The sequence below is a fragment of the Physeter macrocephalus genome, chromosome 16 (assembly GCF_002837175.3).
Source record: "Physeter macrocephalus isolate SW-GA chromosome 16, ASM283717v5, whole genome shotgun sequence".
In the NCBI taxonomy this organism is placed as follows: domain Eukaryota; kingdom Metazoa; phylum Chordata; class Mammalia; order Artiodactyla; family Physeteridae; genus Physeter; species Physeter macrocephalus.
In genome coordinates this window covers 66,370,397-66,389,638 of record NC_041229.1, presented here as the reverse complement: position 1 = coordinate 66,389,638, position 19,242 = coordinate 66,370,397, and the positions used below count along the sequence as shown (strand labels likewise).

General features: G+C 35.5%; 1 protein-coding gene across 2 annotated transcripts in view; it reads right to left on the bottom strand.

Moving 5' to 3' along the window:
* The window catches only part of USP47 (ubiquitin specific peptidase 47), a 128,347-nt gene that overhangs the window by 60,570 nt on the left and 48,535 nt on the right, over positions 1 to 19,242 (bottom strand). For both annotated transcript variants that reach the window (XM_007102650.4, XM_007102651.4), the window contains 6 exons: positions 16,909 to 17,112; positions 13,181 to 13,294; positions 11,608 to 11,746; positions 6,550 to 6,646; positions 2,191 to 2,336; positions 1,557 to 1,636 (listed from right to left, as the gene is read on the bottom strand). In XM_007102650.4, the coding sequence (XP_007102712.1) occupies positions 1,557 to 1,636; positions 2,191 to 2,336; positions 6,550 to 6,646; positions 11,608 to 11,746; positions 13,181 to 13,294; positions 16,909 to 17,112 (780 nt within the window). The remainder of the gene's footprint in view (positions 1 to 1,556; positions 1,637 to 2,190; positions 2,337 to 6,549; positions 6,647 to 11,607; positions 11,747 to 13,180; positions 13,295 to 16,908; positions 17,113 to 19,242) is intronic.

The following is a 19,242-nucleotide window of genomic DNA, read 5'->3' as shown; positions in this document are numbered from 1 at the left end:
GGGATCCTCCCGGACCGGGGCACGAACCCGTGTCCCCTGCATCGGCAGGCGGACTCTCAACCACTGTGCCACCAGGGAAGCCCTGTAATTTTTTAAATGTACAGAAATTGAAAAAAAAATCTTAAACTCCATCTCCCTCAAAATATCCTCACCTAAAAGAATGGATCTCTCACCTACTCCCCAGACTTAGCCAACTGGGGCTATTCTGGCTCAAAGGAGGCAGGTAACTCCCTAAGTAAGGATCCTCCATGTGAATGTCTTGCCTCAAGATTCTTGTACCCAAATTTGGGAACTCAGAAGGAATGCCCTAGCTGGTCTTAATAGAAGTGTTGACCCACACAGGGATGTAACGAGGAGGAAGGGTACCTTCAGACCTATGAAAAAGAAACACCCCCAACACCATCTACATAAAGTTATGAAAATACAATCCTATAGATAATGAACAGAAACTAGATCACTAAATGAACTTAAAATTTTTTCCAATATCTTTTAAGTAAGAATAGATAAGAGGGAAAGCATATTACAGTTTACTATTACATAAATTTAAACCTCTTCAAGTATCTAGAATTCATAAGCCTTCAAATTAGGGTCCGCCATAACTGTCTACTCTAATACTATTTATTTAATGAAGCTTTCTTCATTCACCTGCCCCAGTTATATTTGATTATGTCTTCTCTACCTGAGAGGGCATTTATAAGTGTTTCAATCCAGTGTTTTTCAAGCAGTTTTGATAGCAACCCACAGTAAGAAAATAATTTATGCCGCAACCCAGTACATATAACTGTAACAAAAGTTGCATAAAACAATACTTACCCTTACTTATGTGATGTTTCTCTTATACTTTTCTATTTTATTCCTTTTTTTTTAAAGTGCTGGTGTTGATTCACTAAATTTATTTCATAAATGAATGGATCACAATCTAGTTTGAAAAACTTTAGTCCAAGCCATCATAATAGTTCCAATCAGACAGCAGATCCTCCAGGCTACCTTCCAGATTCTTCCCCTTTTTTACCCCTAGTGATCTTCTATCACTACACCTAGCATAAACCCTCCTCTGTACTGAGTCCTGAGCCCCATCCAGTTCAGCCTTATGTCTCACCCCAATGATATATCTAATATTCTCCCACTTCTAACCTGTTCCTCCTTCCACTGGATAAGAAGAATAGGGTCAGATTAACAAGGATCCTAAGTGTCAAAAGCATGACTATACCTGACTGGTCAAAAAGAAGGTAATGCTAGATGAATATACTTTACAATGTATACTTTATAATGTGTTACAGATAAGACATCTAATTTACTTAGCAAATATCTGAAAATACTGTCCAAAAATCATCCCCAAAACACACACACACACACATATGAATTACCTAGTTCTTAGCTAAAAAGAGATTATCCAGATCACAGGGCCCAACTTATTTTAAAGACGAGGAAACTGTCAGTACTTTGACAACTGGACTAATGCCCAAGTTTTAAAACATTCCAAGAGAATAAAGTCACTTTAAGGGTAATGAATAGTTTATTAGAAAACACTCCTCTCAACCTGAGAGATAAATTACCTGTTCTGTTTGTTTCCATTTCTGTTCCAAAGCATCAAACATGACTCTACACAGTTCTTGTACATCATGCTGCTGCCAAGCTATTTTAAGATAAAATTTAATTAAAAAGAGCTATTAACTTAGTGTAATGAAGCATTAATTTGTTGTTTAAAAACAAATTGTCAGAAATATGGAAAAGTCTACATAAAATAATGCTAAATTTAAAAAGAACACAAAATGCACATTATAGTCATAAAAAAGCAATCACAAGGAAAAGAATCACGAGAGCTCATCACTTTATAAATAGCATATGCTCTATAGTGCTACAATATTTGCTGTTTTTGTTATTTTTCACTGTAGAGTGGAGAAATCTGTTAATAAAAATCTAAGCCAACACACTTTTAAAATTTTAGTTTAAGTACATAAAAATAGAGTATCACCAAACTTACTTTACAAGAAAATTTTAATTGATCAAAAGTTTATGCCTCAGAACTTAGATTTTAAAAATAAGTTACTGTTAAATGCCAGCAAAAATCAAGCAAAAGGTTTAAGGTAAAGTTAATTAAGATGTTAATACGTGTCATTTGTTTATAATACGGTCTCTCAGAATACCTTTGACTATTACAAATACTTATCATTATAAGAGAATTAGTACCCTCACTACTATCCCATCCAAAGCTCCTTGTAACATCTGTGGTTTCAATTGCTCTCTTTTTGCTGGTTTGTAACAAAACAAAAAGCCTTTGAAGTTGGTATGGTATACTCGTCACTGGATCTTCTTCAGATTCTTCAAATTCCCACCTATTGAAATGAAATGTTTGAAAATTATCTATAAAATATCTTTATTCTTTAAAGCATAATTAATATTATCATAACAAATGTTAAGCTCTTAACTCTGAGGGCTTTGGATATTAACTGAAGCTATTAATATCTAATGAAACATTAGTCTTTCTCTAATTCATAAATTTAGAAAAAAGTTAGACTTTCACAAGAAAAGGCATAAGACGGCAACATGAATAAAAGGCAAAGGTCATTTGAAAGAAATTGATGAACTTGAATCTGGTCAAGATTCTTGTCCTAATTATTAACTCACAAAAATACAGCGAACAGAATATTTAATGATACTACGGCACTCAACCATCAAAATCCAAACTGTGAAAAACTACAGGACAAATGCCATCAGTTTTTGATATATATATATATATTTTTTTTTCAAGGAATAAATTGCAATGTGGAAAAAAGATCGAAGGGGATTAAAAGTCAATAGGTTGAGTCTTTTTTTTTTTACATCTTTATTGGAGTATAATTGCTTTACAATGTTATGTTGCTTTCTGCCATATAACAAAGTGAGTCAGCTATACGTACGTATACATATATCCCCATATCCCCTCCCTCTTGAGTCTCCCTCCCACCCTCCCTATCCCACCCCTCCAGGTGGTCACAAAGCACTGAGCTGATCTCCCTGTACTATGTGGCTGCTTCCCACTAGCTATCTATTTTACATTTGGTAGTGTATATATGTCCATGCCACTCTCTCACTTCGTCCCAGCTTACCCTTCCCCCTCCCCATGTCCTCAAGTCCATTCTCTATGACTGTGTCTTTATTCCTGTCCTGCCCCTAGGTTCTTCAGAACCATTTTCTTTTTTTTAGAGTCCATATATATGTGTTAGCATACGGTATTTGTTTTTCCCTTTCTGACTTCACTCTGTATGACAGACTCTAGGTCCATCCACCTCACTACAAATAACTCAATTTCGTTTCTTTTTATGGCTGAGTAATATAATATTCCATTGTATACATGTGCCACATCTTCTTTATCCATTCAACTGTCAACCGACACTTAGGTTGCTTCCATGTCCTGGTTATTGTAAATAGTACTGCAATGAACATTGTGGTACATGACTCTTTTTGAATTGTGGTTTTCTCAGGGTATATGCCCAGTAGTGGGATTGCTGGGTCATATGGTAGTTCTATTTTTAGTTTTTTTAGGAACCTCCATACTGTTCTCCATAGTGGCTGTATCAATTTACATTCCCACCAACAGTGCAAGAGGGTTCCCTTTTCTCCATACCCTCTCCAGTATTTACTGTTCGTAGATTTTTTTTTTTATTATGGCCATTCTGACCGGTGTGAGGTGATACCTCATTGTAGTTTTGGTTTGCATTTCTAGGCTAAGAGTCTAATCAATCAATTTCAATGCATAGATCTTTTTTATTTTTTTATTTATTTATTTTTTTTTTGTGGTATGCGGGCCTCCCTCTGTCGTGGCCTCTCCCGTTGCGGAGCACAGGCTCCGGACGCGCAGGCTCAGTGGCCATGGCTCACGGGCCCAGCCGCTCCGCGGCATGTGGGATCCTCCCAGACCGGGGCGCGAACCCGGTTCCCCTGCATCGGCAGGCGGACGCGCAACCACTGCGCCACCAGGGAAGCCCCCATAGATCTTTTTTAGATCGTGATTTGAACAGAATGTTTAAAAAAGATATTATGAAGCAATCAGGGAAATCTTAGCAGTGACCTGAGATATAATTTACAGATGATATGATTGGGTATGTGCTTCCAAATAATCAGAATGGAGGATTATAGACAAAAAAGATTGATAATGAGTTGATAATATCCAAAGCTGGGTGATGGGTACAGAGGGATTCATTATACTATTTCATTATTTTTTAATATTTTGAAATTTTCCATAATTCATGCCTACACACCTAAAGTGGTAGGTTCTCTCTGGCTGTTATGTAGCAAGTGAAGAAAATAAACAGAACTCTATCCTTCATGCTAGTGCTACCCTGTCTGTAGCCCAGCGAGGTCCAGCTTCTTAAAGGAGCCATTCCTTCCTTAGTTCTACATTATGAAACATCATCAGGCTCTTGGGCTTTGTTTCCCCACCTGCAAAAAGCTTCATTCTCTTTTCACAATCTCTAAGGAATCCTCTTTAATCTTATCTCTCACTCCCCCTCCACTCACTGGGCTCCAGTCACAATGGATTTTTGTTCCTCAAAGGTTTTTGCACTTACGGTTTCTTCTGCCTTGAATATCTTCACAGGACTGACTCCTGTCAAGTCTATTCTATGGTATTTCCTCAGAGGGGCCCTCCCTAACTACTCACCCTACGTCTTGACAGTTATTCTTTCCATACTGCCCTGATTTTCTTCATGGCATACATGACTGCAAAATGAGCTCATTCTATTGGCTGATCTACAGAAGGTCTAAGGGAGGGACTCTGTCTTATTCACCACTGTAATCTCTGTGCCTAAAAGAGTGCTTGGCACACAATAAGTGTTCAATATATGTTTGCTGAATCAATCAATCTGGCTATGCTCTTACTCTTCTCCACAGAGCTATATGTTTACAGACCTCTTCCAGGGTGGAACTCATGGTTAAGCTCCTGGGATCCCTGTTCCTAAGCAACACTCCCCAGAGCAGGCACATTATCATGGACTACTGAGTTTGTTCTAGTTTTGAGGACAAGCTCTAGATTTCATCTATTAACCTCATCTTCCAGTACTCTGACAAAAACTCCATTTAAGCAGATCTCCTGGAGGCCCCTGCAATATATTGTACTTAGTGGCATCAACTACAATACAGGTCGAATAGGGTAATGGAAATTCTGGCATCTAGTGGGTTGCTACTTCTAGCAGTGTGGCCTCTGGCAAACTATTTAACCTCTCTGTGTCTTCAGTTACCTCCTTTGTAAAATGTGGATAACAGCATGTATTCAATAATTCATAGTTACCATGAGAATTAAATGAGTCTATATGTAAAGTGCTCAGAACAGTACCTGATACAAACTAACAATAACAAACATTTAGGTAGCACTTACTATTACTCAGTTTTGCTCTTGAAAGTCCTCCTGTCTACAAGGCCCTCTTTTTCGTCTCTACCTGGCCAAACCATACCTATCTTCATGAACTACCTCAAGTTCTACTTGCTCTTCTAAGCCACTTCTCCAAGTTTCATTAATTTCCCTTCTCCCTACTCTCATGGTATTTAGCCATCCTTAAATGTTATTTAAACTATTTTATACATACATATATTGCTACTGTGAAGAGATCTGTAAATTACTTAAAAACAAAGATCTTATTTCTAACTTCATCTCTCTCTACCAAATGCCTAGCATACAAACACTAGGTAACAAATACTTGCTGAATGAAAAGCCAATTTTTACAAGTAAATTCAGATGATGAGCTTACATATGAATGCAATGGTAATATAATGTGGTTTTTAATATCAAAAGTTCCAAAAATAGTTTAAATACATATTTACAGTAATTACAAAGATGTTACTCAAAAGTAACACAAAAAGGAGAAAAAAATTCTTGTACTTTAAAATGTCTTAAAAAATAAGTTATGTATACTGTAAAGAAATACACAAAGTGAGAGTGTATTAAATGTATTATAATAGGATACTCATAAAAATAAATGTCTGACTTTAGGGTTTATTTAAATATGGACTTCCTCCATAGAGCATTTTAAAGTATCTGATATATATACATTCTTTTAAAAATACATTCCCCTCCCCCCCACACACACACACACACGAAACACCGGAACAGCTTCATCGTATTTTAATTAAAAACAAAATCTGCAAGTTTAAAAAGACAACTTTGTTTCTTAAATTGAGAGGTGGAGGAAAAAAAGAATATGGTTTACACATCCAGATTATCTCCAAAAGCAGATAACTTATTTCTTCACAAAGGCATTAAAGCTAAAAGTGAGGAAGCTTAAATACAATAATTTATCTTAAACATAAATCTTATCAATTTTATCCTTTTGCTGTCTATGCACTTCTGATTCTCTCTCCCCACAAATTTTTCATACGCTCGTCTCTCATAAGATCCTTTTCTTATTTACTATTCAAGGTATGTTTTAAGAAGTGAGAGATGCCCCAAACTTAACAAATAAGTGCAAGAAGGTAGATAGACTTAATTAGTTAAAAACTATATTTTCATTCTTAAACCAATTTTATTTATAGTATTTATAGTATAGTATAGTATAGTATTTTTTGAATACTCACTTATATAATGCATTCCTAAATTCAGGAGTCATAAAAAGTGTTTGCAAAAGGCTATTCAAATAGCAAGTCATTGCTTGGTTTACTAATCCCACATATCCTTTAAAAAAAAGCACACACAAATATACATAAATCAGCATTTACATCAAAAAATTAATGAAAAGAAAACTTAATAAGAATTTACTACACAGTAAAAATTGAGAGGTTAAGGTTACAGTTGGAAATTATTTCAATTTTTTCAGTAGCACCTAAGAAAGACCACTTTGCTAATATGTGCACTATGTAAACCTTATTTCTCAGAAAAAGTCAGGATCTTTGGACATCTTGCTGTATGTCCAGAGATACACATGGATATTACATAGCATTTAATAAAACTTTAAGAGGGTTATGTTTAATAAAGTATTTTTGACAAAAATAATCTTTGTTCACCAAATCTAAAAGTTGTGTATTAAAATGGAAAAGTATAAACATATTCACTTTAAACATCATATATACCCAACAAATGAAGACAGTACCGAACCAGTTATCCCAGTCATCAGGTCCCATAAACCAATTTCTACCAAGAATTAACAACATGAGATAAATTCACTGTATACAAACTCAGAGTGACTTCCACTGTTTTAACACACCCATGAAGTATGAAATCCCACAGATCGGCAGGCTATGCAAAGAGTGACTATTGAAGTAAGAAGAGAACTCACAGACGGAGGTAGGGGAGAACCGAGGGAGGGGGAGAAGGAAAGGAGAAACTTACATGCATACAAAAGTCAAGTGAACTATTTAAGTACTTAACTTTATATACCTAACTGGAAATGGCTACCACTGTTGAGAACATTTTCGGAACTTCTCCTTTGAAGTAGACTTCAGACCCAGTTTATGAGGTATACATGCACACAGATCAGCGTCATCATTTTATTATACCTCAATATTTTAGTAAAATGTGTTAAACACATTGCTTAATAATTAAACTTATTTACTCCCACTTAATAGTGAAAGACTTGGTTATCTCAAAAAAACTTAAACCTTTTCTCAATACATGCCAAAGGCGTCCACTGAAGCTTTTTGAAATACTTTTTCAATTTCCCAAGAATTAACAAAAATATCTTAAGAAATGGTAAACACTGTGGATAAACTATATTGCTAATGAAGGTGATGAAAGGACCAACAAATGCACAATGAACCTTGGTCAGTTGTGGAAAAGAGGAATAGATTCCATGCTATCTGCACTTGTACAATTCTAAGAAGAGACCAAGTAGCTACCTATCTTTCACTCTGGACTAAGGTTTGAGCTTTGATTTCTAGTGCCTTTCATCTCTAAGAATACTACGTATATATGTTTATATATTTACTCTACATTGTTATATACTTATAAACTGCTTCAATTCCTAACCAGCATGCCCCACCTGAGTTGTTCTCACAACACCTTGTCCTACTCTGTTCTATAATTGTTTATTTACCTGTATGGCTTCCCCAACAGACTGAGGGGAGGGGTCAAATCTGATTTCTCTATCTATCCTACTACTTAGCATAGCAGCAGGTGCACATGAGGGAGAAGTGCATATGACTTACAAGTAATACAAATCTGTAAGATATTTGGACTGATTATTAATAATAAAAAGCATTATTTCATTATTAGGTTATATAAACGGACTCTTTCCCATAAACGACAGCACTCAAGCAAGGAGACCAGGTTGTTCTGCACCTTCTTCTCAGCTGAGGCTGCCTGGGATTTCCCTTCTTCTCCATCTCCTTCCCCCAATTCCTCAACAGTCAGGGACAACCACTCTACCTGCAGCCTTAAAAGGTAAATGAATACTACTATTGTTCTTTGTGTACCTTAAGACCAATCATGTATCATTTATTTGTGACTTTGTTTCCTTTCCCTGGGCTTAAAAAAGGGTGGTGGGGGGAGGGGTTTAAGGGAAGGAGGGAGTAATAATTTTTGCCACTGCTGTTTACTTTACCACTAGCAATAAGAATCATATAGAAACCTATGGTCTTTTGTACCTGACTCAGCACCATATTTAAACAGAATGAACAGTGTCTCAAATAAATGTACTACTATTTTCCAAAAGTATGAAGGTTTTAGTGAGATTAGTAAGATAAAATGTTACTGACTAGAAATCTTTTGTCATTATGCATTGTCTAAATCAGCAAATTTCAAATGATAACTGTTATCAGTGGGTCCTCTACCTGAAATAGTTATGAATCAATATTTTAAGTACAAGCTAGTTAAGGGAGAAGAACATAAGAACATATGCCATTCTGCAGAGGGCAAATGCAGAAAGAAATCCTGAACAGAACCAACAAGAAATGAACGAGAACTCGAACAGGTCAAATGAAGTAGAATGAAACTGGCCAACTCCTAAAGTAGATAAAATAAAACAAAAAGAATTGTGAAAGAAACTGCCCAAGGAAAGATATCTCGGTTTTAAATGATGAAATACCTCAGTCATGTGGTTTCTAATCACCTGAGAGTCCACATCAGCCTTCAATCCACTCCTTATTCCTTAAAGTCCCCCCGACACCCAACCATCTCCTAACAACAGTGGCTGGCTACCAGAGCAGTTGGTAGGCAAGGGAGACAGGAAAGAATATGTTAAGTCCTCAGCCTCACTGCATTATGGAGAAATGTTTTCTTACAGCCCTGAGTTGAAATCATGAGAGCATTTTTCAATAAAAACATTTTGTACATTTACAATAATGTCTTAAGGAAAATGCAAATTCAATAGTCAGTAACAAAACACTTTTTGGGACTTCCCTGGTGGTCCAGTGGTTAAGACTCCGCACTCCCAATGCAGGGGGCCCGAGTTCTATCCCTGGTCAGGGAGCTAAGGGAACTAAATCCTGCATGCCGCAACTAAAAAGATCCCACATGCCACAACTAAAGATCCTGCGTGCCACAATGAAGATCCCACATGCAGCAACAAAGATCTGTGTGCCACAACTAAGAACTGGTGCAAATAAACAAATAAAAAAATATTTTTTAAAAAGAACACTTTTTGAACCCCAGCTCCTTTGGATGTGTACAGATTATTTTAATTCAGAAAGGCAGTACCCCAGAACACCAGAGGAAAATGTACTGGTAGGGAAAAGAGCTGTATGAGGAACAATAGTTGGGAATGAAGACTATGATTACATGGCAATGTATATCAAAGTCCTCTAAAAATATTTTAAATAAATTTCAACTTAGTAATTCAATTTCTAGGAACTTACTCTAAGGAAATAATCACAGATGAAAATAAAAACTTATGTATAAGTATGTTCATCATAACATAGGTAATAATTACAGTTTAACTATCTAAATCATATAATGAAACACTATTCTTCGGCCACTTAAAACCCATATTAAAATACTATTTAATAACATTGAAAAATGATCCTCATATAGTATTACACAAAAAAATATATATTAAAAGTCTGCTTGCAACATGATTTCCCCATTTTCTTAAAAGCATTCAGATGAAGGAAAGATAAGACAAAAATAAGCAAAATCATTAAAGCAGTCTCTGTTAACAGTACTGTCAGTACTATTAAAAAAAAAGTGATTTCCACCTTTTTCATTTTACAATACGACAATGAACATGTATTACATTCGTAATATAGGAGAACTTTTTTTTTTTTTTAGGAGAACTTTTTTTTTTTGAAGTATGCTTTAGTCTCTAGGAATTTACAGGCATCAGAGAGCCATACAGTACTCAGCACAAAGTAGGAGTTCTATAAATACTTCTTGCATAAGGACTGAGTTGGTTGTCAGAATAAACAGCAAAAATTTCAAGAATCCTGACTTGTTAAATCTGGAACTTTCTCTAAGTATTCCAACTATCTCATAATAATCTAGGGTATCTATTTTTTAAAAACGCAATTTATCCAGTCTACTGCAGAGCAACTTAGTATTTGGAGGAGTAATGCCTCAGAACCTACATTTTTAACAAGTATCTCAAAATGATTTTTAAAGAAATAAAAATTTGAGAATCACTATTCTCTAGACAGTATAATGAGAAAAGATACTTTGTCATTCTCTTTTGTTCTTGGTAGTTTGCTGCAAAAAGTTCTATTGATATAAATGATCCTAAATACCAAACACGACCAGCTTTTACCATTTTCAGAACAAATACACCATTAAGCCTGTACAAAAGATTAGCTATGAGGAAATCATTCTACATTTCAACTACAAAATATAGTAAGTGGAAGATTACAGAACACATTAAAACAAAATCTACAATATTACTCTACAGTTTTCTTTTTATACTAGATATCTGTGTCTAATATTTACAGTCATCTCTGTTTTAAAGTTCTAAGAGTAAACACTCTGAAGCCATACCTAACATGAAATACCATTAACTAGCTATATAATCAAAGGCTTCTCTAAGCCTGTTTCCATTTCTTTTAACATGAATACTACCTACTGAAAATGTTTTAAGATAAAATGATATGTGAAAGTATCCAGATTTTCAGGCAATTAACCAGTCTTATGTATAAATAAATATAAAACTGCATAAATAAAGCAATTCCATTAGCTCAATAAATTGAAAAAAACTCAAAAATATAGGTTTAAACATATTCAGAAAAAAGCTAACAGGAATTTTTTAATTACATGATTAATTTCAAACATATGATTAGATTAAACTAGAAGATAACACAGTAGTTCTGATAAAATAAGCCTGGCCCATCTGTTTCCATATGAAAGTATTTGCCATAGTCTATTCCAATGCACACGGAGATACGTTCCTTTCCAGAGGAAGTCAACTTCAAAAATTTAAGATTAAATTCAAGATAGAAAATTATCAAACAGAAAAAGTCTTCCTTCAAAATCCAGTATTTAATATTTATTACTAAATAATGGCAGTAACAATACAGTAAAAATAACAATGGGTTGAGGGAAAGGGAAAACCACATTCTTGTTCTAACTTTGCTACTGTTAACTAGTGATCTTGCTCTGGGTCTGTTTTCTCTAATCCATAAAATGAGAAGATTAGGCTTGAGATCGCTAAGATTACTCTGGATTAATGCCCTATGATTTTATGAAAATACAACAATGACAACAATAATATATCTTACCAGTTTCTGATTTATTCAAAATAGATGAATAGGAGTAGCTTTGGCTGACATAATCACTGGTAGAGCCCACAGAACCTTCTCTTGGAAGTGGACCTATAAATTTGTCATGAACATTGTCATCCCCAGCACTGGAATCCTCCTAAAATGCAGCATAACCAATATTTACTGAGTGGTAAATATTGCTAAAACAATGAAAAAAGGCATACTAATTCCTGAGGCAAAGAAAAAAAGACAAGGCATTACTGGTACCACCAAGACATTCAAATTATATACCCTCACTATTTCCTGTAGGAAGGTTTGAAAGATGCCCAATATAACACATTTTGGAAAAATGCTTAGGTCTCCTTCCAAAGTTCTTACTTTCTCAATTTTATTTAATTCTTTTTCAAATTTTGTTTACATGAGAGAGGAGATTTCTGGTACTAATTAATCAGAGTACAATTGTGAACTCCTTAATGACAGAGTTTATCATTTATTTTTACATCATCCTTGCTAAGTAGGCCTGAAAGGTAGGGGACACTCAATAAGTATTGAATGAAATGGATAGTTTCCTATTGCCTCCATTAAGAAACTTCCTATTAATGAGGAAGATGTCCAAAGGGAGTAAGGGATATAAAATCAGCACAAGCAACTAAGAGCTGACGACTAATTACTAAGCATTTTAAAACATGAATCCCCAAATTAATAGCTAATTTAGTTTCAATGTCACTCAGACTAATCAAAATCTTCTCATGATGTCATAAAAATAAACAATGAGATTAAGGGAAGTCAGAATATATTCTGGCATTGCTTCTGTATGGATGTCCTGTGTTTAATTACTGTCTACTGTCCAGAGAGGCATTCTAATTCACAATAGACTTCTAAATGAAAAGCATCAAACAGAAGAACTTTTCCTGAGGAAAGTTTCATTAAAGAGAAGCTTTCTGAAAAAGTCCATAAACTCTGTGAGTTTCCTCAGTCTGTAAAGCAGCAAGGTAAATCAGACCAGGTTTTTTCAATGTTATCTCTCTCAAATTGGGAGTTACTAGATTTGACGATCACTAAAGCCACTGAACCAGACAGGAAAGGCTATTGAAATATGAATTGCAGCAAACACTAAAAGAACAGAAATAAAGCATAGAATTTACAAACTAGTCATTCCAAAAAAAATGGGGGGTGGGGGACGGGGAGTGGGAGCAAAAACAGCAGAGTAGATAATTCTGGGGGTCTGTTCCTCTACCAAAATACCAGAAAACCTGGGCAAAACCGCCGAAGATTTACAAAAACCAAGCAAATCCTTAACCAAACAAAAGGCCACTGAAACACAGTAGGAGATCCTAGACCCATCCCCATCCCTGTTCTAGTGGTGATCCTCTGTGTGGCAAGAGACTATATACACAAACAAAGTGCTATGGATGCCCAGTGTAACCATGTTAACATACATACTTGTAACAGGCCAACAGAAAACAGAAAAATAATTTATTATACATAAATTGCAAAACACATCTCTCCTCCTTCCTTTGGAAAACTGCTTCCCAAGTAGTAGGTGACAGTGCACAAAAATTATGACTATAGGGCTTTCTAAAGAGCTTACCAGCAGTATTTGAGGCTGTTCACCATCTTTATCTGTCAAATGCAGAAAGTTCTTCTTTCCTGGCTCAAAATTAGCATCAAGAAGAGACTTGTCACTGGTATGATCCAGTGGAGCCTACAGGCATAAAATAAGATATCTCAGACTATGAGAAACATTAATTATAATAATAAAATAAAACAAGTAATATGTAAATAGGCACATATCTATAATTATTGGGCTTAAACAGTATTTTTTTTTAATGAAGATTCTGATAAATTCTGTTAATCTAGGCTTGGAATTAACTCATCTATTCAGGAACTGCGATGGCTAAGCCCAGTGACAGGGCATATATTGACAGGTATCCCAGCTGTTCACATTTCTCAACATCTAAAAAACTAAAGTACTACACAAAAAAAGAATTGTAAACATTTGTTTTGATGTCCTCTAAAATGTATGCAATATAGTATTCAATGGGTTTTCATGAAAATTAACTAAAGATTATTTTATATCACTAAAAACTGTAAAAACATGTTTTGATATAGGAATATAATGAGAATTCCCACATAAGGAAACATACTAAGCAACCCAACCCAAATAATTATGTAACATTAAAAAATGGGCAACTTCAGAAAGACCCTCAAAGGAAAAGCCTGTCCTAGTAAATGATACCTATTTCAAGTCCACTGCCAGGCAGGATTCAGATGACCCCAGGGTGATAGAAGTGATCACTCCTTTGAAAACTAAACATCTAACATGTTTAGTCTTCACCTACCTCTTTTATCTGGTAGGCAATTTAAACCCTGGCTGTCATTCTGATACATTCTAGTTGGTGGATGAGAGACAGAGCTCTGCATGCTCCAAGCCATAGTCACCCAATATGAGAGAGTGTGAGCCATACTCACTCTCTCCAGTCCACTGTTGAGAAAAATGAGGGATGGGATGAATGCCCTACTCTTTTGTTTTAAAACTATTTTGTTCATTAAGAAATGTTTTTAATGTTTCAAAGACATGAGGAATATCTCCTTAGAAGGACTTATTTTATGGAGATGCCTTTATTTCTTACAAAATGAACATTATATAAAAGCATAGGTATTAAGGACAAAAATATTAACTATAAGAGATCCTGCCACTTGCTATTTGTGTGACTCTGCACAAGTTACTTCACTTCCTCATGACTCAGTTTCCTCACCTATGAGGCTGTGATAGCACTTACCTCATAGTGTGGTTAAAAGGATTAAATGAGGTTATATTTGTATAAAGTCTAGTATCAGAACAATACTAGGTACACAGTAAGCACAAAATAAGTGTTAATAAGATAAACATATAATCTCACTTTGGATCGCATCTAGAAATCCATGAGAAAAACAGGACAGAGAATCAGAAGCTAAGAGAAGCCACTTGAAAGGAAGAAAGGTATCTTTGGGTCCCTTATATTCTCTGGCAGGAACCAGATCAGTGTCTCTCAGGCATAAAAGATCAGATGATACAGCTAGAACACACAGGGGTTTTACCTCAATAAATGTGTGTCTGTGTGTATGAGATGGTGAATAGGTAAATGAATTAGGTTTTCAAAGAAGCATACATGCAGCATTGTACAGTAAGCAGGTAAGAGTATACTCGTAGAAATGTACGGTAGGCATATTAAGACACAAAAATTAAGTACGTAAGAACAGTCACAGCTGAAGAAAGAAAAATAGTTAATCCTGGCATAGTGCTAGAGCAGATGTTAATTTAACAAACACTTTTTGAGTGCCTAGGGATAGTATCTTTGGAGGATACAAAACTAATGCTATGAGGTCCTAGACATCAAAATACATTCTATCAAGTGGAAAGACACAAATGAATAACAACTATAATAAAAAGACTATAAGTGGCATAGCAGAATAAAAAGTGCAACAGGAGGACAAAGAGAAAGATTACTTTTAAAGTGGCATGAAGAAACATCAAGTAAGGCTTCTTAAAAGTAAGAGATAGGGCTTCCCTGGTGGCGCAGTGGTTGCGCGTCCGCCTGCTGATGCAGGGGAACCGGGTTCGCGCCCCGGTCTGGGAGGATCCCATGTGCCGCGGAGCGCCTGGGCCCGTGAGCCATGGCCGCTGGGCCTGCGCGTCCGGAGCCTGTGCTCCGCAACGGGAGAGGCCACAAGAGGGGGAGGCCCGCATACCACAAAAAAAAAAAAAAAAAAAAAAAAAAGTAAGAGATAAACAGGACTTGGGCAGACAGTATAGAACTATCCTATAAATCAAAAAAGAGGCAACACTAGAAGTTATACAGTAATGTAAAAGAATATTCAAAGTTTCAGATTAAATATCATTTCTCTTTGTATAACTTGTTGGACAACCAGTTTTACTGACCAATTTCATAGGGGGAAAGCTGGCTAATTTAAAACACTAGGTTTTTTTTTTTTGTAAGTACACTTTTAAAAAAATTTTTATTTTATATTATAGTTGATTTACAATGTTGGTTAGTTTCAGGTGTACAGCAAAGTGATTCGATTATACATATGTTGTACATATAGCTATTCTTTTTCAGATTCTTTTCCCATTTAAAAACACTAGCTCTACATTTTTAAAAATCATAAATATATTACGGAATAGAAGGCAAAATATCATCAATTTTAAAGGCAAATCAAGCAACACCCAACACCTTTTATTCTTCTGCAGAGCCAATTAAAACTATGCCTTCCAAATACGATCAGGATACACATTCAATTCATTTGCCTTTAAAGGTATTTTCCTGGAAAACTTAGGTGCAGCAATGGTATCGGACAGGAAGAGGTAACATAAGCAAAAACATAGAGATAGAGAAGTATAAAATTTTGTATTAAGAAAATAAATTAGTCCAATATCTGAGAGCTAAGATTAGATTTAAAAGACCGATTGTCTTGAATGCTAACTTAGGGAATATGACTTTTAATCAGGGCAGTGAGCAGTCATTAAAGATTTCTAAACTGGAAGGTGACAGGAGTACTATGATTTAAGATGACTGAAGATAATTCTAGCAATCGTATGCAGGGTGAATTTGGACTGCGAGGAAAGAAAAAAGACTATTTAGAATACTATTCTAAAATACAGATGAGATCCAACTCAACAGTCCCCTTTGCCACTCTCCCATGCAAAATTGGTCTGTGCCTCCTCTTTGCACTTACAGCATACTCATAAATCATACTTAATAATACTTAAAACATGTTAGTGTAATTATTTTTTGATATACCTGTCTCTAAAACTTTACTGTGAGGTCTTTGAAGCTGAAGTCATGATACCACCAACCTTCCTGATCAGGTGTTCACCACTCTATCTGGTGCATAATTTCTGTTAATATTGGAGTGTAAGTCCTTCTATTACTTTTTTCTTTCTATATACATTTTCTCTTCTTTTCCAAAAATTAGATTATAAAATACATATGATTTTATATCCTGCTTTTTTCACTTAAATATTTAAAATGAATATCCCATTCAGTAAATCTTGGAAAATTTTCCATAGATGACACAATATTATGATAATCATCTTACATGAATAAAAAAACTTATGAAATGACATTGTGCAAACTTTAAGATAATCAAATGCTGAATCTAGAATGAAAGTAAAGCGATGAAGAGGGATCCAAATATCGAGTTGCACATAGACTCTACAGTCCTGCTTACAATATTAAGAAGGGTTCCAGGATTTAGTATACTATTAAAAACAACAACAATAATGACTATAATATTATTAGCAGCTTAAGAGAAGATGCTTTCAGTTTAGAGTTTTACCATATCAGCAGAATTGATTCCATTCCCCCACACCAAATCAAAGGTTCCATTTATGTAGCCTACTTTGTTGGCCACATCTTCAAAGAGCTTTCTGAGAGGAGTAGAAGCTGGTAAATTTAAAGTGATCCGTTCATTCACTGTCTTTGAATTAGTAGTATCTTGTATTATACATAAGACTCTTGGTTCTTCAGCAGCATTTTCTACCTGAAATTTAAAAAAATATACTATTTATCTTTAAAGGAAAAGTATAATTATTAATGTTTTCTATGATTAAATGAAAAAAAAACCCCACAAAATACTATTTTCTCTGTGTGAATACTACTGTTTTATGGCTGAAATATACTCTAATGGATATGTCAAACATATAAAGCACCATATATGTTTGTTTTGGAAAAACTGGGGTATATTTAAGAATCAACCATTGGTCTTGTGGATATTTGCTTTCACCTTTTAAGGCTGTAAATCAATGATCAACAAGCCCATGAAGACAAGTTTACCTGAGCAATTTTCAGTTGAAAATAACAAAATCTGATCCTTAAAAATGTGTCACTACTATGCTAGCACAGTCAAATCAAGCATTTCTGGGTTTCCTGATGAAACAGAAAGAGAACTGTGTAGAAATGCAATGAGAATTGTCTAAGATTGCAAAATCCATAACTAAAGGATAAAAGCAATCAGGCATCCTGACCTTTAGTTTGTTGTACCCACAGACCAAAAGTCCAAAAGCCCCATTTATCAGTGTGTTAGGAGCTGAGAAGCTTACCCAAACAGATCAGCCAGCAGAGGGATAAAGGAAAGCAAGGAAAAAATACTTTTCAATTACCAACATAGAAGGGAGTTAGGGTCACAAATTTTTTCATTCTTTTTTATCTAGTACATAAATCAGAGAAAAAAATTTTAAAGGAGACTTTCTCAAAGAAGCTATGCCTTCCCTCAAGCTGTTGAAGGACGTGACTCTTTTACCTATCTTCCACAGCAGTAGTAGCCTACATCAGGCACTTTGGTGAAAGAAGTTCTTTTCCTCCTCCTGCAATGCCCAACTCAAATAATGGTACCATCATCTATCAGCTGCTGAAACCAGAGAGGAGCACCTTCCTCATTTCTTCCCTCTTCTTCAACTCACATAATCACCAAATTCTATCATTTCTATCATCTGAGTATCTCTTGAACTATTCCTTTTCTCTTTAATCCTGCCTGCAGCAATCAGAATCTTACCTTAAGATCATGGCAATAGTTTCTTCCAATCTCATCTTCCTTCAATCCAGAACAGTATTTTAATAAGCAAATCTGATCATGTAAATCTCTTGCTTTCCCTCAAAGTCTAGGTCAGCAGTCATTATCTGAGGGACCTCTCGCTATCCCCATAAAAGGCTTTGCACAAATATGAACTGTACAAACCGGTACTGTATACAAGAATGTATTTCTCACCTTTTTTTTAAAAAACACAATAATATTAACCTCAATCTTTTGTTACTTCTATATTATCCATTTTTAAATAAGAATAGTTATTATCATTGACTTGTATTAAAGACAGGACCACCACAAGGTATTTTTGTTTGTTTGTTTGGCAGGGTAATACAATTACAATTTGTTTCTACCATATATAATTCTGGGTTTGTAAGAGATTACTTAAACTAAGGTTAATCCAATTAGTTTAAAACAGAAATAAGTTGCTATAAAAGAAGTATAATGTTTAAGATTGGCTAGCACTATATTTCAGACAAGTCAAAATATTTAATTACCAATAATAACCCATTTAAAAACAAAATAAAGAAGAATACATTTTTAATAAAATAAACAGGATAACAGGGCTTCCCTGGTGGCACAGTGGTTGAGAATCCGCCTGCCCATGCAGGGGAAACAGGTTCGTGCCCCGGTCCGGGAAGATCCCACATGCCGCGGAGCAGCTGGGCCGGTGAGCCACGGCCGCTGAGCCTGTGCGTCCGAAGCCTGTGCTCCGCAACAGGAGAGGCCCCAACAATGAGAAGCCCGCGTACCACAAAAAATACCCAAAAAACAAAAACCAAAAAAAAAACTGGATAACAAAGAACAAAAAAGCCTTCAGCTATAAGCTTAAGGTGTTATATTAACACTTGTAATAGATGGTTTTACACATTTTAATCTCAAACTGAGAAACATAAAGTGGACCCTTTTTAACCCTGGTTCACAATGAAGGCACGAGAAACTCTAAATCAATTTCAACTACAAAAGATCCGCTTTGGGCTTCCCCGGTGGCGCAGTGGTTGGGGGTCCGCCTGCGGATGCGCGGATGCGGGGGGTGCGGGTTCGTGCCCCGGTCCGGGAGGATCCCACGTGCCGCGGAGCGGCTGGGCC